The 25,226-nt window shown below is 35.7% G+C and overlaps 1 protein-coding gene across 1 annotated transcript; it reads left to right on the top strand.

Annotated features, from left to right (window-relative positions):
• Positions 1-24,905, top strand: opn4a (opsin 4a (melanopsin)). Its single transcript, XM_016254521.1, has 11 exons — positions 1-246; positions 6,361-6,503; positions 7,242-7,375; positions 13,516-13,719; positions 15,055-15,226; positions 15,482-15,643; positions 16,265-16,372; positions 17,597-17,792; positions 17,896-18,066; positions 23,988-24,056; positions 24,543-24,905. The coding sequence occupies exons 1-11, from the start codon at positions 202-204 to the stop codon at positions 24,789-24,791; spliced, it is 1,653 nt and encodes a 550-aa protein (XP_016110007.1). The 5' UTR covers positions 1-201; the 3' UTR covers positions 24,792-24,905.
• The last annotated feature ends 321 nt before the right edge of the window (positions 24,906-25,226 follow it).

Raw genomic sequence — 25,226 nt, 5'->3', positions numbered from 1 at the left:
CTACGGCGCGCGCTCGAGCAGAATCTGACACCTGTACAAGCCTCGCTCTAGTCGCGTGTAACGCTTTGTGTCAGTTACGCGAGTGATGATGAGCGGCGCCGTGCGCTCGTGCGCTCAGTGAAGAAGGGCATCTCGTGTCCGACACAAGACCCGAACTGCACTCGCATCGTGGAACGCCTCTCCTCGTGGAACAACTCCGCGATGAGCGCGTACAGGCTGGTGGATTTACCCCCCACGACCACATCTGTGAGTTAAACCAAGCTACTTCTTTCAGTCTTTCTCATCTTTTCCTTTGCAGATGTTCAGGTGTAAGTGAAAATGTTTGGCCAAATGCCATAAATGTTTATCTTCATGTGTAAATAGATTTGGTTCTATTTGGTTCCAATCAAATTTACAGTAGGTTTTACAATATCAACATATTGATATGTTTGCAATGTAGCCTACAGATATGTTTATGTTGTGTATTTGACTAGACAAAACAAATAGTTTAGACCAAGCATATATTGTAACGGCTCTACAGTTGTAATAGTGCTTAAAAAGTTTAACTCTGCATGTTGGTTTATGCCAAGGAGGGACATCTTTTGGTAGATTTTTGATGGAGAACTCTCAGTCTTTGAGATTTCTTTCTTGGTGCTACATCCTTCCTAAAATTTAAAAACAATTTCTGTGACATTTGAACAATTTTAGCTTTTCAGCTTTTTCAGGTGAAGTATGTGCAAGTGTTCAGGGATTTCAAGTTTAAATTCTACAGTGATGCATTTAGAGAAATGCATAATTTCTATGACATAAATGTGTTCTTCTGGGGGAAAACCCATCATACCAGTGTAAGCTTGACCAGTGCTTGGATCATGGTAGCTGATTTGTCACTGGTCTAAAGTGCCTTTTTTTAAAGTCTGCCAACCTTAACCAGCTTTATCAAACTCTTAACAGGTTGATTTAGACCCCAACATCTGATAGTCCCTCTAATCTATCATCTAGATATGCTTGGACCTGCATAGCATAGAAAGAGACCTAGAAATCCAGTTTCCATCAGAAGGGAAACTGAAAAATATCCAAAGATTTTTATATTAAATTTATTCCAATAGCTTACATATAAAAATGATATGACACCCATCTTGTTTTAATTGATTTAAAATTCATACCTATAGTTTAGACTGTGTCTTTATGCTACTGAGTCAGGTCAGGTGCATTGCATTTTTCTCATGTGAAATCTCGATTCTTAAACACAGATGACTGAAACTGTCCTTAGCCGTTAATCACTTAATTTGACCATATATGGCTCGAGTCTGTGGTTTGAGCCTGAAGATGTATTTGTGAGGTTAAGTTCTTTGTTTTTTTACTGTTGAGATAATTATTAAACCCTGAGCGTTGAGAGGACTTATGAAGGCATGTCAGTGCCACAGAGGAGTACCACTGAATTATTTATGCTAATTGGGTATGTCTTGGGGTTGTTTATTCTTTCTCTTACATGTTGCATGTTGATGTCTCTTTCTCCCGTCATTAAATGAGGTGAACAGATAGTCTGGTCTGCTGATGGGTGTCTCAGCCCACACAACACAAAGTGTGGTAGATTGGTACAGGCATTCATTTAACCAATAAATACATATACAGTACCAGTCAAAACTTTGAAATAATAAGGATTTGTAAAATGTTTTTGAAAGCTAATTCAGGATAAATCTTCAACAAATGTCTTGTTCCTATCTCTAATTCAGCATGTCTGCATCAGTAAACGAGATCTGAAAATTAAGCTAAAATAAATTAGATTTGCTAAGAGAGAATTTGAACAGTCATTCATTTCAAAGAAACACATGATTTCAATGAGATTATAATTTAATGACCTGGACTAGGATTTGAATGTTTTTATTTTAAGCAAATGTAGGACTCTGTTGTTGACCATGAGCTCTCGGTGCCACAGAGTTATAGCACAAAATGAACAGAGGGGGGTACTGTATTTATATCCTGAATCTGTATTTGGGTGGAATGTGGGAGACCTTAAAATGGGCCCCAAAAGCTGTTACTGTAACACATCACTATTTGACCTCTCTGAAATTATTTTACATAACTCTGAGCCTTGTTTAGGAGGATACATTTTTGGGTCAAATGGGATTTATTAGGTGATGAACCAAATTTGCATAAATCATACACACTCACTTGTGCTTGTGACCTGTCAGAAATAAAATGTGACCCAGAAACCCAATGATGTAGATTTAAGTCTATCAATAACTTTAATGGGTGTTTAGCATCATCTTGCGCATTTGTCTCAAACTGATGGCAACAAACCTCACAGGAAAACCAGCTTCACTGACCATGAGGGATTAGGATAAAAAAGATGCACCATAATCATGCGATTATGATATAATCATATTGAGGTCTATGCTCACATATCGACCTCTCAATGTGTTCTTTTCCTCCTGTTGATTAAAATAATGTGATCTGTGAGCAGACACAGAACGTGGACTGTTTTATAGAAAGTAGTTTGTTTGCTTAAGGAGAGCTTGTTGAGTTTGGGATCTTGTGATTAATATCAATTTGTGTGGGTGCATAAATGTTTATTATTATTGTGAAAACATTCTGCAAGTAACATTATTTGGACTCATAGGAATTAGCCATTCACCATAAACAATATTAAGAAAACACATTAATTGGCTGATTGTTTGGCACTAAAACCCAATATATTGTGTAACAACCAAAACAAGCTTATCTGCCAACTTTGGACAAAATTAGCATGTCTTTTACAGTGTTTCTCATAGAAATGCAGAATTCTCTCTAATTTGTGGAGAAAAACTGTCCCCAAAAGGACAACGGTGGGTTGTCCTTTTGCAGTAGAGTGTGGTTAGCCAAGCTCAGGCAGCTTTGCTCTCTAACTGAGCTAAGTAATCATGGTAATGCAGTCAAACAAGCGCAGTAGCATCTGGAGCGCAAGACAACCTATTCATATATGAAGGACAGCTGTGAGCATCCTGTAAATTACAGTATATTCATATCTCTCTCTTTTTTTTTTTCGATCAAGGACGAAGCGATCATGCACAGTAAAGTGCATCAAAGATGTGGATGTGAATTTTTTTTTAATATATCAGTAAATGCCGTAACAGTAAATATAAATCAAAGTATTAATTTTCACATACCAGACTAATGTGTATCACAGGAATCCAAAATATTGTACAAGATGATTATAGTTCTCTGGAGTTGTAATGTTATAGTACTTGACTGTTGCTTCTGTTTTCTTCACATTTGCTTAAAATTATGAGATAATAGAAACCCGTGTTCTTTTAACAGGATTTTCAAGGTTTTTTCATTTAAATCATTTATAATGATGTGATTTGAAGGTACAAATTAGTGGAGGAAAAGGAACATGTGTGTTTGAAATTCCTTAATATTCTTTAATAATACATTTGAAATAATTTGCTTAATATAGGTCACTAATCACTATGTAGCTATGGTTTTCAAATTAATTACAGTTTGGCTTGTTACATCATTTATCTGAACTGCTGAACTACAAAATTAATTAAATGACTAAATTATATTCATATATATAATATATATTAATTATTATAAAACATAAGAAGCACTGCACACTTAATTGTAATCAAATGTTCAAAAGCACCCATTTAAAGAAACAATCTGTGTAATGTTAACTATTTACAATGACACTGAGTTGTATTCATCCTCAGGAGTGAGATACATAATAGTAAAAAATGTCAAAACATTAATTCTTTTGTTTGTGCCGAGTCGAACCTGATTCCAGAGCAAATGTTTTCATGACGAGTTATCCCATCTGCAGTAAATTAAAAATACCTTTAAAACACCTTTCTTCTTTAGAATAACATGGTTTTGAAGAGGCTGGCACTTTGAAACATCTTCCCACCAAAACGCCTCAACACAGTTACTGTCATATTACTCTGAGTGAGAAACAGATGTGGAACTCAAACAGTATCTATTTCATTAGAATCCTTCTCATTCCGAGGAAATCAGACTTATCTCAGCCCTCAAAGTTTTTCATGGCTTAGATCTCCATTTGACCCCAACCTCAGAAGTAATGAATAAAACACACAGCAATGGCTACTGCTGTATTTTGAAAAACCTTCAGAACAAATAAATTCGCCAGTGCAGCTCAAGATGGAAGAGGTTTAACAAATGTTTTAATGACACACAGTGGCCCATGTCTGTTGAGGTTAATGAGAAACATGATTTTGATTAATTAAATTTGGGTGCTTTTAAAAGCAGTTTCTACATCTCCAAGGTTTTCATTTTTATTTGAACATGATTTTTATCAGCCACATTTCAAAATATCATTTGCCATCATTGGAAGAAACAAAGAAACAAAAACTATTTGTCTGCATATAGTGTAAATCGGTAGTTCTCAACCGGTGGTTTGTTTTGCTTAAGGAACATTACTAGTGCTAAATGCAAACAGAAAAATTCAGCTAAACATATAATCATAGTAAGGTTAACAAAATCCATGAGCTCATAAACATTTAAAAGGGAGGAGAAAATGCTTCCCATATAATGTGTTTTGTTGTTGATGCCAAAGGCTGTGTGTCCAAGCAAACCTTTTTTGGCTCAAACTCATCGGTAGGAAAAACTAGCCAAATTAGACCGATTGCATGACGTCCTCGAGAACATGAACACATCTACACAAAACAAGATATGACCTAGAAAAAAATGCATGGTTGTGTTATAGCCGACTCTGTTTTACATAACAAATATGATGATTTTGACAGTTTGTTGGTAAAGAGTTGTCTCCGAAGGCAGTGACTGAATCTGCTTTGTCATATTTCCTCCATCATGGCCACATGGTTACACTCATCTGCCTTGAAATGACTTTTCCGGGAGTGCTTGTCCTGCATTCAGCCATCTCATTTACCCAGAGCTCTGACACTTAAACGTCTTTCCATTAAAGCCTTTCCTGAGGAAAATGCAGTCAACAAATGTCTACTAAAAGAAATGTTTGAGTTTAATCATAATTGTTCTGTAAAAGCCAATTATTTCCTCTTGTGTCCCTTTTTACATTGCATCATGCCAAGCGAAAAAAAAATACAATTGATTACAAAAATTTACATTTATATGGTTATAAAAAATCTATCTTACATTAAAGTATTTTTTGTTGTCTGATGCTGGAGGAATGCATGCAATAATTTCCCAGGATTTGATTGAACGGAGTGTTGTGAAAGATTATGCCATCAAAAACGATTCCTTTGCCATATTAGGATTTGTTAACTCTCCTTCTCTTAAGTATCTAGTTCAGTTTATTTAAAAAAGTTTATTTTACTGCTCTAATTGATCTGTCAGACATATGAGAAAAGCTCAATAAGATTTTATAATAAATATTTCAGCTATTCAGATTCACATTCTAGCTTTTACTACACCAGTTTATCTCTCAATACACACAAGACAGAAACAGATATTTATATGAACAGATTAAATGTCCTGATTTAGTCTCTGCAATGAAAAGCATAAAGAAATGCCAGCTCACTGTCATTTTGGCCTGTTTAAATCCCTCAAAGATTGAAATGTGCATGAAAATTGCCTGCAAATAATTTGATTTGACTGCAAGTGCACAGACTTTTCAACATTAATACAATGTGTTTCATACCTATACCGTCAAGATGTCAATCAAAAATATAGTATAAACTATAGCTAGACCTCAGAACAACTGTATTGTTCTGGTGAATAAAGAATGGTTTACTGCAAATATGTAATAAAATGAAAACATATTTTAATTGAGGCTTATTGTTCGCAAAAAGAAAACGTTTGACCTCTGTCATTGCCAACAAAGTGTATATAACAAAGTATTGAGATGAAATTTTGTTATTGACCAAATACTTATTTTCCACCATAATTTGCAAATAAATTCTTTAAAAATCCTACAATGTGATTTTCTGGATTTTTTTTTTCTCATTTTGTCTCTCATAGTTGAGGTATACCTATGATGAAAATTACAGGCCTCTCTCATCTTTTTAAGTGGGAGAACTTGCACAATTGGTGGCTGACTAAATACTTTTTTCCCCCCCACTGTATATGTCTATAAACACACAAAATCCCTGAATCCACCTTCTGTTTTCAATACTTTTAATGTAGTGCAAATTCTCGTTTAGAGGAGATACCACAACTGGATATCCTTTCGAAAAAAAAAATGAGATCGGCATCGTGAGACCTGTCTAAAATTGAGTGATGAAAATCTGTTTAGCATTTGATGAAATATACAGAACATCTACCGTATGAATGAATTGTCAGTTGAGCTCAGTCCTAATGATGTTTCTTAAACGGATTGCACAGTCTTTGATGCAAAGGTCATTAAAAAACAGCAAGTGCTGCTTTTCATCTGAGCTATTAATTAATGTGTGCCACTGTGTCTTAAAGGTTGCCATGGTGGAAGAGTCAGTTTACCCTTTCCCAACAGTGGATGTGCCTGATCATGCTCATTACACTATTGGTGCTGTCATCCTTGCTGTTGGCATCACTGGCATGTTGGGAAACTTCCTGGTCATCTATGCATTCAGCAGGTGAGGGGAAAAAAAGAAGATAAAGAAAAAAAAGAACAACACTTATGTAATCTAAATTTTTTTTATTGTTCATTTTCAAAAGAAGCCAAACTAGTCAGATGGATTGGTACTCAGCATCATTAGGCCTGTGCCATTTCTGCGTCACTAACTTTGAATTGACACATTTCCACAATAGATAGTTCCACTCTTCGTATTTGCAGCATTTAAATAACACTGGAATTTTTGTTAGTTTGTGCTTGTCTTATGAACGTGATGTGAATGTTTGACTCATCTTCTTCTGGCGACTTCTTTTTTCTTTTCACTTCACTCATTTTGACAGAAACAAGTGACTGAGTGAGTCATGGAATCATCTACTGAATCGGTTTGTTCAAAAACACTGATTCATTTAGGATTGAGCTCTCTGTGGAGTGACTGTATGAGGGAGTGACTGTCTAAAGGAGTCATGAATCAGTGACTTAACCAATTCCTTCAAAAGCACATTTGTTTAAGAACAAAATAAATTACTGTCTGAGTGAGTTATGAATATCACTCAACCGATTCAGTAAAAAACACTGGTTCAGTCAGGAACTAAACTATTGTTTCAGCTTTGTCTTTGTTTGGAGCTATTTGCGTTGCACAGGGAGGCTAATATTCTCACATACGTCATATAGCTAATATAATTTACCAAATGAAAGAGAAATTAACAACTGATTTTGTGTGTGTGTGTGTGTGTGTGTGTGTGTGTGTGTGTGTGTGTAGGAGCCGGACCCTGAGGACACCTGCCAACATGTTCATAATAAACCTTGCCATCACAGACTTCCTCATGTGTGCCACTCAGGCACCCATCTTTTTCACCACCAGCATGCACAAGAGATGGATCTTTGGGGAGAAAGGTACACATGTATGGTTACATGCATGGTTTCACTATATACAGTGGGGGAAAAAAAGTATTTAGTCAGCCACCAATTGTGCAAGTTCTCCCACTTAAAAAGATGAGAGAGGTGGCTGACTAAATACTTTTTTGCCCCACTGTGTATATATATATATATATATATATATATATATATACTGTATATATATGAGGACATAGATGTAGTTTTATACCATGATGATGCCCCTGTTGATAAGAAGCAAAATGTGACGGGACCAGTCAAATGTTCTCACAACAAGTACAGCCAAATGTACACACAGACAGTGTCAAATACATAGACTTATCTCTGCAGATAGATCATTAGTTATTGCATAGCCAGTGTCTGAAATAAAACATGCATGTCCATGATTTATTGTACTCTACTATAGTTTTTGAATTATAATGAACGGATTTAAGATTAAAGAAGAGTTAGATGGTCTGATAAAATGAATCACTTCTCAGGTTGAATGGGTTCAAATGAAGGAGAGGTTGCCCTTGGAGATGGCCTTGGTCTCTTAGTACTTGGATTCATACAGATCTTTCTTTTTTATTTTACCTTTATTTAACCAGGAAATTAAAAACTCTTGAGATTTAAAATCTCATTTACAAGAGGGTCCTGGCCAAGATAGGCAGCACATTTAGTTACACATAAAACAAAATACATTCGTTTACATACACAGAAACATACACAAATCACTCAAAACATTTACAATCAGGTGACTCTACAATTAGATCCTTTAAAATACATTTAAAATCATTTAGTGATACCAACTCTTTTAAGCATAACTTATCTTGTAGTCGATTCCAATCAAATGGAGCAGCATAACTAAATGCCTGTTTGCCAATGTTAGTACGAACTTTAGGGAAGCTTAAAAGAAAATAGTCTTGTGAGCAAAGACCATAATTCTTTGCACCTTTTTGTAAAATATTCTGCTGTAAATACGAAGGAAGTAAACCTAAAATGATTTTATATATAAATAAGTACCAATGCTTAAGTCTACGGGATGACAACGCCGGCCATCCAACCCGAGAGTACAATAAACAATGATGAGTAAGGGCTTTTGAATTTGTGATGAACCTTAATGCTCCATGATAAACTGAATCCAACGCCTGTAAACAATGCTTAGGTGCCTGCATGTATATGATATCACCAAAAATGTAGCCGCTACCAATCCCTTCCTTGCTGCAAAAGAAAGGCAATACTTGACTCTAAAAAAAAAAAGACCCAGTTTCGACTTTAATTTTCTCACAAGGTACTGAATATGAAGCCCAAAAGAAAGAGAATCATCAATTAAAAATCCCAAGTATTTATACTTAGATACTACTTCAATCTCCAAACCTTGAAGAGTAGTGATTGAGCATGAGTTTGAAAGTGCAGACTTTCTTTTTGTAAACATCATAAGTTTAGATTTCTCTGCATTTAAAACAAGTTTTAAATCACTCAGTGTATGCTGAAATGCATCAAAATCAGATTGAAGATGACTCAGAGCCTGATCCAATGTTGATGCAGAGGAGTAAATCACCATATCATCAGCGTATAAATGAAAACTTGAATGTGCGAGATTATTCCCAATATTATTAATATATAAAATAAATAATAATGGCCCAAGGACTGATCCCTGTGGTACGCCGATATTTACATTCAGAGTACAAGAAGTGAGTCCCTCTATATTTATACATTGAGATCTATCCGATAAGTAATTAACAAACCATCCGACAGTATTTACTGATAAACCTACACTAAGTAGCCTCTGCTTCAAAATGTTATGATCTACGAAATCAAAAGCTTTGGATAAATCGATAAAAAGAGCAGCACTATGGTTTTTATTATCCAATGAAACCATTAAATCATTTAATACTTTTATAAATGCTGTTGATGTACTATGTTTTTTTCCTAAAACCGGATTGGAACTCTGAGAAGGCATTTTTAGAAGATAGAAATTATTTTAATTGATCATTCACAAGCGATTCCAAAACCTTTGATAAAATAGACAATTTCGAAATAGGCCTATAATTATTCAATACAGTTGGATCATCCCCTTTAAATAATGGCCGATCATAAGCAGTTTTCCAGATAGAAGGAATTTCATTTGTAGCTAAAGAAAGATTAAAAAGATAGGTTAGTGGTGGCGCAATAAAATCAGCTGCCAGCTTTAAGAAATGTGGATCCAACTTATCTGGACCAGCTTGTTTTCTACTATCTAAAGATTTAAGTGCCTTATTAACCTCTGAAACTGTTACTGGGTTAAAGTCAAATAATTGGTCTATCTTAAAATGATTTACACTAGAGTAAGCAGGTGAGGAATTATCACAGGTCAAATTATTTGACTGATGAATGGTGGCCACAAAATGTTCATTTAAACAATCTATTATTTTAACTTGATCCACAATTTTACATGAATCCTTAATAATACATGACGAAATCTGAATTTGATTTACTTCCAATAAGATTTTTAATATTTTTCCAAAAAGTTTTTGAATTATTTAGATTATTAGAAGTTTCTAAAAGAAAGTAGTCCTTAGCTTTTCTAATCGCACCAGTAGACACATTACGCAACTGTCTGAAAATCAACCAATCTTCCTTTAGATTAGTACTTCTGGCTTTAGACCAAGCCAAATTACGTTCTCTAAGTAAATTTGACAATTCGGGGGTAAACCATACATTATGTCTGCCTTTTACTCTAAACTTTCTAAAAGGAGCATGCTTATTTTATAAAATAGGTAAAACTTTCATAAAAATAACTGGAATAAGATAAAAAAAAAAATTCCCAATCAAAACAATATAAGTAATGTAAAAAAGCTTGTTCCTTAAAATGTTTCATATCGCGTTTAATAATAATACATGGTTTAGTTTTGGGAATGTTTGTATTCCTAATAGTAGTAACAACACAGTGGTCACTTATATCATTTGCAAATACAGATGCTTACTAATACATTAGTTATAATTAAATCAATTAATAATGAGTTTTCAGGACATTTTAAATTTGGTCTAGTAAGACTATTTACTATCTGAAAAAGATTCATTGAATAAGAGTATACTTTTAGATCATCAGATACTGGTTGCAACAGTTCCAATTTAAATCACCGATCAGGACTAATTCTTTAGGGTCTAGATCTGATATAATCGGTGTCAAGGAAGATAAGGTTTCATTTACTGCTGAAGGTGGCCTATAGCATCCAACTAAAGTAATATTTCAGGGGCTCTGTGTAGTTAATGCTGCTCAGTGTGAAAGCACGTGATGGAGATTTACCGCTGATTACAGAACCGGCTTTCATATCGCATGCGATTTATCGTGCAGCCCTAATCTTAACCCAATATACAGTCTGTTGATGAAAAATGTCCAGTATAATCCCAGAAAACTCTCCAGATGCAGTTTCAAATGCTGATGATATAATTGTATCTCATGAAATTTCCAGGGTTGAAGACTTTTGAAACGATACTTTATCCAGTAAGGTGCAGTACTCATCAAGGCCAAACAATCTCACATCATGGATCCGAATTAGGGAAACGATCCAGAAGATCCAAAGCCCGTCTTTGTAATCCCTTAAGGTGCGATATACTCTTCAAGGCCAAAAGAGATCACATCATAGATCCAGTTGAGAAAGATCCGCTTCAGAAAGTCCAAAATCTGAGAAAGGTCCCTTGTTCAATTTCTAAAACCCTTAGCATTCTTCTTTTCTATCTAAAAGTAGAGTCTTAAAATTTACAAAACAAAAGAAAACAATACAAAATTAGACAACCACATGTTCAACAAACACGACAAAAAGACATGTCGCCATCTTGGAATGTACCATGTGCATCTTTATTCTTTTGTTGCTAAGACAGGAAATCAGGTCACCCAGTCATGTCTTATAGAGGTGGTTGGTTTCATTGGAAAACAAGTAATAATTAAAATAATAATTAACTACATTTATATAGCGCTTTTCTAAGCACTCAAAGCGCTTTGCATTGTAAGGGGGGATCTCCTCATCCACCACAAGTGTGCAGCATCCACCTGGATGATGCAACGGCAGCCATAGTGTGCCAGAACGCCCACCACACACCAGCTTATTGGTGGAGAGGAGACCGAGTGATGAAGCCAATCATTATATGAGGATGATTAGGAGGCCATGATGGTCAGAGGGCAATGGACAAATTTGGCAGTAGCAGATCTCAAAGTAGCAGATCTCAAAACCAATGATATAGTCTGACTATTGGTGGAGACCAATAGATAAATTAAAAAGATAAATTAAAGATAAAGTTAAAATGAATTAAAATAAGACAAAACTAGCACTAAAATAAACAAAAAAAAACAACAAAATATCAAGATATTTTGAAAGATATCACCTCCACCTACAACTTTCTTGAAAAAAAAAATCTGGATATAAGAGGAATTGTCATTTTTAAATAAATAAAATCTAATTTTTTAAGTTATGCCAAGCTCCTTATTCAGTAACTACTGGAAAAGTCACTGTGTCTTTAAGTATTGTTATGGACAGTGGGGAGCCATAGAGTGAAAAACGTTGAGAACCACTGATATACTGTACAGTAAATGTTCTGTAATCAATCCTGCCTGTAACAAAAAATACCCCTTTAAAACAACTCATTTGTCATAGCAGACGGCAAAAATCAATTTATTATGTAATTTCCACTCAAAGAAGTTTATTTAGCATGTTGAAGGCATCTGCTCTATTGACTTCCATTCAAACAGAACAGCCTCTGGTCTCCCTGTTGGGATCCTGATGCATTATGCTTTTCCAAGCGGAGCTTGGAGCCTCTGACCCAGTTTCATTTGGTGGAAACAGTTAAAAGATGTGCTTCTTGCTTCTGTCAGCTCTGACTGCACTACAGAACAAGGCACAAATATGACCATTGTTAATTCGATCATGACAACCGTGCGCTTGATCCCCCTGAAAGCTTTCTCAATCAATCAGATACAATTCACAAAAATGCTCACTTCCAGGATTAACCTGAAAGCATAATCTACCTGACAAGGTGTGAGAGAAGAGTAAAGACATCCTGATGTGTGAGAGGATTATCTTCTATAACAGACGTCATTGTTTTGTAATTTATTAAAGTGCATGCCGTAAATGTGTTCTGAGAAAACAAGCACAAATGATCATAAATCAGATTGAATGCATTGCTGCTCATTCTGTTGTTTACATGTGCCTTGACAGCATAGAGGAAAGGATGTGTGTGGATGTTTAGGAGGTGCCAGACTGTGTGTGAATCAAGTATAATGGTGTGGAATCATCTGTTTCTCGTCTCTCCACTGGTTCTTCTTCTGTTTGACCTGCTTTATTGCCAACATGATGAATTATGAGAAATAAACTTCAGACAGTCCCAAACTATCTCCCTCTCTCTGTATTTGTGTGAGTTTATTTGATGTAGAATCCACTTAGAACAGTAGCCTTACTAGGATACCATTATGTGCATTTGGATATGTGGGGTGAACAAAGTTAATTTAAAACAGTGGTTCTCAACCAGGGTGCTGGGGCCCACTAGAGGGCCTTAGCAATGCTCAATATTTCATCAGGTGGAAATTTAGTTCATGTAAAAAATATTTATCCAGTAAATAGGGGGACCTTGGAGCCTTGGAGTCAAAAAGGTTGAGAACCACTGATTTGAAAAGAAATAAAATTAAAGTAAAAATTATTTTGCCATTTTTAAATGTATGAAATAATGCCACTGCAATGCAAATTAGTTCACCAATTTCCAATTCTGTGGCAATGCACTGTATTGTAACATTAAGAGGTCAGTTGACCTAAGCATGTCTACACACAAATCTGTTTAGCAACAGATGGAGATGGACAGCAGTGACCAGAAAGAAAAAACATTCATTGTAAGTTTTTCAGACCAGATTATTTAATGTCAGTCCTCAAATGGAACCAGCGGCAGTTTGTGTTCCTGCCAGCCAACAGTCTCCAGGCCGAAAAGCTAGTTCACACTGCCCCAACACATAGCAGCAAACACCAGCATTTCAAATGTAGAATGTTTGGAAACATAAATGTTAGTATCACACTGACCCTACAAACAGGGTAAACGCACTACTCCAACAAAACTGCTAGAATTTACCACAGAAATGTCAAGTCTGTATAAATTGCTTGGTTACAGACTTAATTCTGTTCCTCCTGTCTCTCCAGGTTGTGAGTTGTATGCATTCTGTGGGGCTTTATTTGGCATCTGCTCCATGATCACGCTCATGGTCATCGCTGTGGATCGATACTTTGTGATCACGCGGCCGCTAGCCTCCATCGGTGTGTTGTCTCAGAAGAGAGCTCTGCTGATCCTTCTGATAGCTTGGGCTTATTCACTTGGCTGGAGCCTGCCACCCTTCTTTGGCTGGAGTAAGTGTAAAGTACATCTGTTGTTTTAACATTTTAAACCTATTAAACTTTGTGAAATGAGTGTGGCCAGAAGGGATAGTTCACCCAAAAATTAAAATTATGTCATCATTTACTCACCCTCATGTTGTTCCAAAACTGTATGACTTTCTTTCTTCTGTGGTTGACTTTATTCGAATTCTTTGTTGTTATGTTGTGTTTATTATTGTTTTTTGCTGTGTTGTGTTGTGATGTCAAGAGCTCATCGTTTCACATTTATTGATTGTCACCGTTCTAAATATCTGAATGCATCATGTTGCCTTGCATTTTTAGCTTTTCTCAACAATTCCTTTTATACAGTGCAGGTTACATTGTAAGAGAAACAGGCATGTGCATATGGGCATTATTCATTCTCTTCCATTGCTCTTTCTAAAAGCATTTCTACAAACATGATTAATACAGAATAAGAAAAAAGGGCAAAATTGCAAAACTAGAAAACACAGTCATTCTTTGTAAAAAAAAAAAGACATACAGTGACCTGATTTACACATCCATCAAATAAATGCATGAATAGCACTGAATTAGATAACAAAATATCAAACGAAATGTTATTTTAAGTCAGATGTCAACATGTTATGTGATGTCTGTGCATTTGCAGGTGATTAAGTGTGGTCCTGTGTTAATGGAGTTGAGTATACCTTTGATGCTCCTTTCACAAGATGCATCAGTCTTTTATAAGCTCAGATCTTTTGGGACAAGTACACTGCGCATTCTGGGTCATCCATGTGTGAGCACACGAGCATGTGAGTTGTTAGCCAATGGCTTTACAAGCAGTGCGCTGTTGGACTCTGATCTGTATCGCATAAAGGTGGTCTCTGAGGACCAAGGCTTTTAGCTTAAGAGGGATAGACTGGTAAAGCCTGGTGCTTTTGGCTCTCTAGCACTTTCTATCTCTGGTTTACAGGCAACCTGCTCTTCACACGAAGGGTATCTGTCTGCTTTAACAGTTCTGACAGCTTATATCTTCACCACTGAACGTCACACCAACCTCAAACCTCAGAGAACCGATGATAACAGCACACATGCATGAAAGCCAGACTGTGATTGGTGGCAATAAGAAATACTGTGATTATAGCCTATTCTAAAAGATCCTCAGCTGTGTGTGCATTGGGTTGTATTTCACTGTGTTTGCCCAGCAGCCAGACAGTATTCTTAATTCCTTTTTCTTTGGGAGTTTGTTCCAGTTTTTACAATATTTCATTGGGTGTAAAACAGCTTAGCTGCTGGCTATCCTTCACTTCCCTCCACAAATTCTGTTATTTATTTGTCTCTGTCTGCTTGTCTCTCTCTGTTTTGCAGGTGCTTATGTTCCTGAAGGGCTGTTGACCTCTTGCACCTGGGATTATATGACCTTCACCCCCTCTGTGCGAGCTTACACTATGCTCCTCTTCACCTTTGTCTTCTTCATTCCTCTTATCGTCATCATCTACTGCTATTTCTTTATTTTCAGATCCATTCGCAGCACTCATGAGTGAGTTCGTCAATACAGATCTAACAGAACACTATGAATTAATTAGCATCAGCAGTGCTCCAAAGCTGTTAAAATGTCTTTTGTTTTAAATATGTAAATTGTATTGGTGAAATGTGAGTACAATGTGACAAATGAAGTACTTAAACACTTTCATTCAGCATTCAATTAATCTTGAGGTATGCTTTTGATGGCTTTTTGAATAAACCAATGATAGGAAATTAGTGTTGTTTAACTGTTGCTTTTTGTCTTTGGAAGAGCTGTGGGCAAAATGAATGGAGATAACAAGAGAGATTCAATTAGACGATTCCAACGGCTGAAAAATGAATGGAAGATGGCGAAAATTGCTCTTATTGTCATTCTCATGTATGTCATCTCCTGGTCTCCATATTCAGCTGTGGCACTGACAGCCTTTGCTGGGTAAATAAATCCCAACCCTGACAACACAATATAATGTAACATAAAATATACACTACCATTCAAAAATGTGGTGTCAGTAAGATTTAGTTTTTTAGGAAATTATTACTTTTATTCTGCAAGGACGCATTCATTTGATCAAAGGTGACAGTAAATATATTTATAATGTTACAATAATGTTGCCGTGTTTTTTTTTTTGGACATTGAAGAATCATGACAAAAAATGTATCATGGTTTTAACAAAAATATTTAGCAGCACTGTTTTTAACACTGATAATAATTTTAAAAATGTTTATTGAGCAGCAAATCATCATATTAGAACGATTTCTGAAGGATCTGAAGACAGCTTTGCCATCAGGAATAAATAACATTAAAATATATTAAAATGGAAAACAGTTTTTTAAAATGTGTTTCACAATATTACTGTTTTACTGCATAATATAATATAATATGTAATTTTATTGTTTACATTTTTTTTTGCTTTTAAATATTTTTAACTTATGTCTTATTTATGACTTACGGTCATTATGTAGACTGCAAGTACCGCAAGTACCATACAGTAAGATATATACATTAATTAACATGTTAATTAATCTATACACTTATTTTCCATGTGTTTTTCAGGTATACTGATATGCTCACACCATACATGAATTCAGTACCTGCTGTGATAGCCAAAGCTTCAGCAATCCACAATCCCATAATCTACGCCATCACACATCCCAAATACAGGTACTGGAGGGAGTCTAATTTTGAGTATCACTGATGTCAGTACAGTATATTTTTGAAACGAGACTGGTTTAGTTTTGACTCCCAAAGTGGTAAAACATTATTGGTACTGTAAGTGCTCATGTTTGACAATTTAATGGAAAAACTCACTTTCCATTAATGCAGAACATGGGTCAGAGTTAAGATTACCCGGTCTGGCCCCATTAGGTCTAAACACCTGAGGCAAATTGTGATTGTTTTAATTTTTCCTAGTTTCTAGCTCACTGAGCCATTCAATCGCAAATTGATCAGAAACATGCATTGCTTCTGGGTTAAAGTGTGAAATTCCATTTTGGTTGATATCATTAACCTGAATATCCATTTTACCATAAAGAGTCATTAATCCTGCTCAGAGCATCCTGACGGTATGGTACCATGTGTAAGGCCTGCTGGGGTAAAAAATATCTTTTTATTTGATTTTCTCCCACAACAATAAACCACATTTTCCTTAGCACATGTTTGTCATGCAATGACAAAAGGTTTATTTTGATTTAGGTCTCAAATGTAATAATACTGTTTCAAATGTATCTGAATTATGTAGCTAACTTGAAGCTCTGAAATTATTGCATATATTCTGACACAATTATTTTTTTAATAAACTTATTTTGTCTATTAAAATTGCTGCCTTCAAAGGCTGCTGCGTTTCACTGCTACTGAATTAAAAACATATATGTGTATATATTTTTAACAAGACTGCACATTGACATTTCTGATACCAAATAGTGTTATTTTAGTATTATTTGTATATTATTGTAATATTTTCAAATATTTTAAATTAGCGTTTATTTTTATATTTTCATATTTTAGTTTAAATTTTAGTAATTTTGGGACATGCTTTTGTTCTTTTTATTCATTTTTAAACTGTTAAACTGTACTTGTACTAGTTAGTTGCCAAGTCAACATTTCTAATGTTTGCTTAAGTTTGTTTAATGTTCAGTTTTTAATCAAATAATTATATTTTGCTTTCTTTCAGTTGCATTTTAATTACTGAAAAAATTTGATTGTTGGTAACTCTTGATACCAATTAATAGATAAATCAATATGTCTACCAGTGACTTCTCATGAGTATTGATGTTGATATGATTATTATTTGACTGAACAGATTTGGATCATGCTCTATGTATAGTAAATATGGTTCCACCATGTCTATCGTGTCTCATGCCTGTATCTCATCTGTGTCTTTTTCAGGATGGCCATAGCGAAATACATTCCGTGTCTTCGTGTGCTGTTGTGCGTCCCCAAGCATGACCTTAACTCGTTCCATAGCAGCTTTATATCCACACGTCGCTCCACCGTCACAAGCCAGTCCTCTGATATGTCCGGACAGTTTTGCAGAACCAGCACCGGCAAGTCCCGGCTCTCCTCAGCCTCCGACAGTGAATCTGTGAGTGTGTGAGCCTGATGGATCTGTAGATTTGATGATGGGTCTTCTCATGGGCAAATGTGATTGTAATGGGTGCATTTTATGACCTGTTTCTACTCTTCAGGGCTGGACAGATACTGAGGCTGATCTCTCGAGCATGAGCTCCAGGCCTGCCAGCCGGCAGGTGTCTTGTGACATCAGCAAGGACACTGCGGAGATCCCAGACTTCAAATCTTGTAACTCATCCAGCTTCAAGTCTAAGCTCAAAAGCCATGACTCGGGCATCTTTGAAAAGGTGACCTCACAGGCTGAATGTATTACATATGTGGCAAGTATCATTTGTACCACAAGTGTTGCTTGTGTTACAAAAATGTGTTCATGCAGAATTGCTAATCCTGTCATCCTCTGTTGATCCTCATGTTGCTCTGTTAAACCATGGGCGTAGCTTGACATTTGATCTAGCCAGTCAATTTGGTCAGTCACACATTTAAACCAAAGCCTATAGAATACCCAAGATGTGTCACTCGTATGGTTATTAATGGGGGAATATGCAATGCTCAATATGGCCGCTCTATGAGATGCACGCTTAGGATTGCACATGCACACTGGCTGGTCTAGCCTGAATAATAAGCTTTTTTGACGCTATTTTACAAAAAAAAAAGATTTATAATAAGGAAATTTAATCGTAAGCTTGGCGAACAGTTTTGGAGAATTTGATGTTTCTCCATTCAAAGAGATAGGAGCTGCACTTGAATGCCAGAGAGGCGTTTCAAACATGGCCACCGAGTGAAATGAGGGACATTGTTTTAAACACATTTCAGCTTTTCTATACTAAACCTACAAATTCACACTCAGTGTATTCAAGTGAATTTGTCATGGTAACCAGATATGTTACACTGTCTGTTTTTGCCACACTAAGCTTTCCAATAAACACATTGAAAATAATGTACTATAAATATAGTTGTCAACACAATCTCAAAGTAGTCTTGTATTAAGTGAATCAAGGAGTGTGCTACTCACCCACTGCTTCAAAACAAACATCTGTTGGGCATGAATTAGGTTAAATGCACAATGGTAGACACATACACACTTTATATTTGTAAATGTAACTGAAAAAAGATAATAGGTAAGCAGTTTATAGTTCCAAAATCTATGTTTAGGTTTTGTTGTGGGTAAACGAAAAAACCTTCGGATGTAAATGGTCCTTCTTCTGACATAAATGTAGAACACTGAGCTGCTACAATGGGTGCATCCTGCAGATCAACTTTATGAGTCTGTCTGAGTCCTGATCATCAAACACAACATCAGCATTTTTTTTTGTTACATGCAGATTTGGTGTACGTTGTAAAAAATGCTGCTTATCCATTTATGCCACACAACAGGCAAGCAGTATATAGGCTATTATCCGCCAAAATGCAGATTTGAGATTATGAGATTTTTATTTATTATTTATATACAAAATAAGGATTAAAATGTATGAAAATAACTACATTATATGCATATCAACTTTTGAGTTGGAAATATTATTTATTAAACTTTTTTTTTTTTTTAATCTTTCAGTTGCTAGGCAATGCCCCACTGGCTCCCCTGCAAGCAACGCATATGTGTTGAAAATAGAAGAAGTAATTCAACAGGTTGTTTTTGATATAATCAAAGTAGACAGTGGCCATCATGAACAATATGGACTATAGAAAAACAATCAGTCAAGTTTTGGTTACACTAAAAAGTACAGGTGGTTTGAGCAACATTAGAATGAGTAGATGACAACAGAATGTTCATTTGTGAGGGAACTAAATAAGATCTAATGTACATTCAGTTGGTTATTGTCACAAAACAAACCCCTTCAGGATAATACGAAATCACCCTGTTGGTGTTGTTTTTTGTTGTTGTTTTTTGTGATTATCCTTTACATATTGCTTACAAAGGCACACTGTGCCACAAACTAATTCTCTAATGCTCACCAAGGCTTAATTCATTCGATCAAAATACAGTGAAAATAATAATAATATTATTATTAGTAATAATAATAATTTTTTATTTATATAGCGCCTTTCCAGTGCTCAAGGGCACTTTACAGTAAAGATACAATTAGAAAAGAAAAATACTTTGGTGAAATATTATTGCAATTAAAAAATATATATACATTTGAAAATATAATTTATTCCTGTGATGTTACATGATTCTTCAGAAATCATTCTGATGATTTGATGCTTAAGAAACATTTCATTATGATCTACATCAAGTTGTTGTGCTTAATATTTTTGGAGAAATATTTCTTTTCAGGATTCTTTGATGAATAGAGAGTTCAAAAGAACAGCATTTATTTGGAATAGAACATCCCAAATACAGGTACTGGAGGGAGTCTAATTTTGAGTATCACTGATGTCAGTACAGTATATTTTTGAAACGAGACTGGTTTAGTTTTGACTCCCAAAGTGGTAAAACATTATTGGTACTGTAAGTGCTCATGTTTGACAATTTAATGGAAAAACTCACTTTCCATTAATGCAGAACATGGGTCAGAGTTAAGATTACCCGGTCTGGCCCCATTAGGTCTAAACACCTGAGGCAAATTGTGATTGTTTTAATTTTTCCTAGTTTCTAGCTCACTGAGCCATTCAATCGCAAATTGATCAGAAACATGCATTGCTTCTGGGTTAAAGTGTGAAATTCCATTTTGGTTGATATCATTAACCTGAATATCCATTTTACCATAAAGAGTCATTAATCCTGCTCAGAGCATCCTGACGGTATGGTACCATGTGTAAGGCCTGCTGGGGTAAAAAATATCTTTTTATTTGATTTTCTCCCACAACAATAAACCACATTTTCCTTAGCACATGTTTGTCATGCAATGACAAAAGATTTATTTTGATTTAGGTCTCAAATGTAATAATACTGTTTCAAATGTATCTGAATTATGTAGCTAACTTGAAGCTCTGAAATTATTGCATATATTCTGACACAATTATTTTTTTAATAAACTTATTTTGTCTATTAAAATTGCTGCCTTCAAAGGCTGCTGCGTTTCACTGCTACTGAATTAAAAACATATATGTGTATATATTTTTAACAAGACTGCACATTGACATTTCTGATACCAAATAGTGTTATTTTAGTATTATTTGTATATTATTGTAGCGTTTATTTTTATATTTTCATATTTTAGTTTAAATTTTAGTAATTTTGGGACATGCTTTTGTTCTTTTTATTCATTTTTAAACTGTTAAACTGTACTTGTACTAGTTAGTTGCCAAGTCAACATTTCTAATGTTTGCTTAAGTTTGTTTAATGTTCAGTTTTTAATCAAATAATTATATTTTGCTTTCTTTCAGTTGCATTTTAATTACTGAAAAAATTTGATTGTTGGTAACTCTTGATACCAATTAATAGATAAATCAATATGTCTACCAGTGACTTCTCATGAGTATTGATGTTGATATGATTATTATTTGACTGAACAGATTTGGATCATGCTCTATGTATAGTAAATATGGTTCCACCATGTCTATCGTGTCTCATGCCTGTATCTCATCTGTGTCTTTTTCAGGATGGCCATAGCGAAATACATTCCGTGTCTTCGTGTGCTGTTGTGCGTCCCCAAGCATGACCTTAACTCGTTCCATAGCAGCTTTATATCCACACGTCGCTCCACCGTCACAAGCCAGTCCTCTGATATGTCCGGACAGTTTTGCAGAACCAGCACCGGCAAGTCCCGGCTCTCCTCAGCCTCCGACAGTGAATCTGTGAGTGTGTGAGCCTGATGGATCTGTAGATTTGATGATGGGTCTTCTCATGGGCAAATGTGATTGTAATGGGTGCATTTTATGACCTGTTTCTACTCTTCAGGGCTGGACAGATACTGAGGCTGATCTCTCGAGCATGAGCTCCAGGCCTGCCAGCCGGCAGGTGTCTTGTGACATCAGCAAGGACACTGCGGAGATCCCAGACTTCAAATCTTGTAACTCATCCAGCTTCAAGTCTAAGCTCAAAAGCCATGACTCGGGCATCTTTGAAAAGGTGACCTCACAGGCTGAATGTATTACATATGTGGCAAGTATCATTTGTAACACAAGTGTAGCTTGTGTTACAAAAATGTGTTCATGCAGAATTGCTAATCCTGTCATCCTCTGTTGATCCTCATGTTGCTCTGTTAAACCATGGGCGTAGCTTGACATTTGATCTAGCCAGTCAATTTGGTCAGTCACACATTTAAACCAAAGCCTATAGAATACCCAAGATGTGTCACTCGTATGGTTATTAATGGGGGAATATGCAATGCTCAATATGGCCGCTCTATGAGATGCACGCTTAGGATTGCACATGCACACTGGCTGGTCTAGCCTGAATAATAAGCTTTTTTGACGCTATTTTACAAAAAAAAAAGATTTATAATAAGGAAATTTAATCGTAAGCTTGGCGAACAGTTTTGGAGAATTTGATGTTTCTCCATTCAAAGAGATAGGAGCTGCACTTGAATGCCAGAGAGGCGTTTCAAACATGGCCACCGAGTGAAATGAGGGACATTGTTTTAAACACATTTCAGCTTTTCTATACTAAACCTACAAATTCACACTCAGTGTATTCAAGTGAATTTGTCATGGTAACCAGATATGTTACACTGTCTGTTTTTGCCACACTAAGCTTTCCAATAAACACATTGAAAATAATGTACTATAAATATAGTTGTCAACACAATCTCAAAGTAGTCTTGTATTAAGTGAATCAAGGAGTGTGCTACTCACCCACTGCTTCAAAACAAACATCTGTTGGGCATGAATTAGGTTAAATGCACAATGGTAGACACATACACACTTTATATTTGTAAATGTAACTGAAAAAAGATAATAGGTAAGCAGTTTATAGTTCCAAAATCTATGTTTAGGTTTTGTTGTGGGTAAACGAAAAAACCTTCGGATGTAAATGGTCCTTCTTCTGACATAAATGTAGAACACTGAGCTGCTACAATGGGTGCATCCTGCAGATCAACTTTATGAGTCTGTCTGAGTCCTGATCATCAAACACAACATCAGCATTTTTTTTTGTTACATGCAGATTTGGTGTACGTTGTAAAAAATGCTGCTTATCCATTTATGCCACACAACAGGCAAGCAGTATATAGGCTATTATCCGCCAAAATGCAGATTTGAGATTATGAGATTTTTATTTATTATTTATATACAAAATAAGGATTAAAATGTATGAAAATAACTACATTATATGCATATCAACTTTTGAGTTGGAAATATTATTTATTAAACTTTTTTTTTTTTTAATCTTTCAGTTGCTAGGCAATGCCCCACTGGCTCCCCTGCAAGCAACGCATATGTGTTGAAAATAGAAGAAGTAATTCAACAGGTTGTTTTTGATATAATCAAAGTAGACAGTGGCCATCATGAACAATATGGACTATAGAAAAACAATCAGTCAAGTTTTGGTTACACTAAAAAGTACAGGTGGTTTGAGCAACATTAGAATGAGTAGATGACAACAGAATGTTCATTTGTGAGGGAACTAAATAAGATCTAATGTACATTCAGTTGGTTATTGTCACAAAACAAACCCCTACAGGATAATACGAAATCACCCTGTTGGTGTTGTTTTTTGTTGTTGTTTTTTGTGATTATCCTTTACATATTGCTTACAAAGGCACACTGTGCCACAAACTAATTCTCTAATGCTCACCAAGGCTTAATTCATTCGATCAAAATACAGTGAAAATAATAAAAATATTATTAGTAGTAATAATAATAATTTTTTATTTATATAGCGCTTTTCCAGTGCTCAGTAAAGATACAATTAGAAAAGAAAAACATCAGTATTAATAAACAAAATACTTTGGTGAAATATTATTGCAATTAAAAAATATATATACATTTGAAAATATAATTTATTCCTGTGATGTTACATGATTCTTCAGAAATCATTCTGATGATTTGATGCTTAAGAAACATTTCATTATGATCTACATCAAGTTGTTGTGCTTAATATTTTTGGAGAAATATTTATTTTCAGGATTCTTTGATGAATAGAGAGTTCAAAAGAACAGCATTTATTTGGAATATAAATATGTTGTAACATGATAAATGTCTCAATTGAATGTGTCCTTGCTGAGTAAAAGTATTGCTTTCTTTAAAAAACACTTTCTGACTCCAGACTTTCGAACAGTAGTGTATGCATCTGATTATTATCCTGGCTCTCTCATTTCTGACCTAGAGTTCCCTTGATGTGGATGATGCCTCTGTGGTCGGACTCGTTCATCCGGACCGCACTAACCCTTTAGCTGTAAGTGTGAGTCAGGATCCTGTAGGTGGTATGGTTTGTAAAATTAGCTGACCTCAGGAACTTTTCTATCTGGTGTCACTGGCAGAACAACTCGCCCAGGCAATCAAATGTACATGCAAAATCTGAAAGCATATTCAAATTGCTAGAATGCTGTTTGATGAATCACAGTGTGCTGTTAAATTAGTTAAAGAATTTGAATTCTGATTGCAGAAGAAAAGCGTGCAATAAAATTACTGTTCCATTTTTTCATGAAATGCATTTTTCTGCAGGAGAAATATGTGCCTTTGAAAAAAATAACCCTAATAATCATCTTTCATACATGAATGCTTATTAATTAAAGCGAGAATTGTGAATTATTAGAATCATGATGAGCTTGTCTGCAGCAGTATTATCTGCAGGAAAAATCTTTTTTAATGCACAATAAATGCTGATAATTGACAATGGGTACATTTAATCTATCAAAACTTTCTTCTGTGCTGTTTGCAGGCTGGTGACGGTACAGACATGTCAATTTCAAGAGGTGCGATTGGTCGGATTCCCAGTATTGTCATCACCTCTGAGTCTAGCCCTTTCCTGCCCTCGGTACGGCCCAGCTACAGAAGCAGCCGCTCAAGCACGTCCCGTGCTGGGGCAAATCCCCCCAGGAGAGACTCTCGTGGAGGAGTCCAGCAGGGGGCAGTGCATCTCTCCACTGCTGCTAAAACACCTGAATCTGCTCACTTAGACAACCCTTAGTGCTTATACCTCTTCACTCGCCATCTGAAACTTACCTTCAAGCTTTGTATTGGGGTTCAGTATTTTTTGTGAGTTATCCTGCTCTGTGGTTTAGACCTTTAGTAAAGGGAACTTGAAATGAAGACAAAACCTGATAGATTCTTTCTCTTTGGAGTGTTACAAGCTCTTGAAGACTAAAGTCTCAAATCCAAAGAGATAATCTTTATAAAAGTTAAGAGTCAACCACACCTACCTACGAGGCAGGCTCGTTCTAACACGCCCCACATGTCTACCTCACTATGTGGGAAGATTTGCATAACGGCGCCCAAATGTTCACGCAAAGAAAGAAGGCGTAACTTTTATTCTCGCTGTAGTATTGTTGCTGCCGCCGCCATGTCGTGAAGGCGCTGTGTGATTCGTTGTGAAAGCGAAACTACTTTGTTTGGCCTTCCAAAA

The sequence above is a fragment of the Sinocyclocheilus grahami genome, unplaced genomic scaffold, assembly GCF_001515645.1.
Source record: "Sinocyclocheilus grahami isolate Dianchi unplaced genomic scaffold, SAMN03320097.WGS_v1.1 scaffold1256.1, whole genome shotgun sequence".
NCBI classification, from domain to species: domain Eukaryota; kingdom Metazoa; phylum Chordata; class Actinopteri; order Cypriniformes; family Cyprinidae; genus Sinocyclocheilus; species Sinocyclocheilus grahami.
The sequence above is the reverse complement of the archived record's forward strand: the minus strand, read 5'-3'. Positions and strand labels throughout refer to the sequence as shown.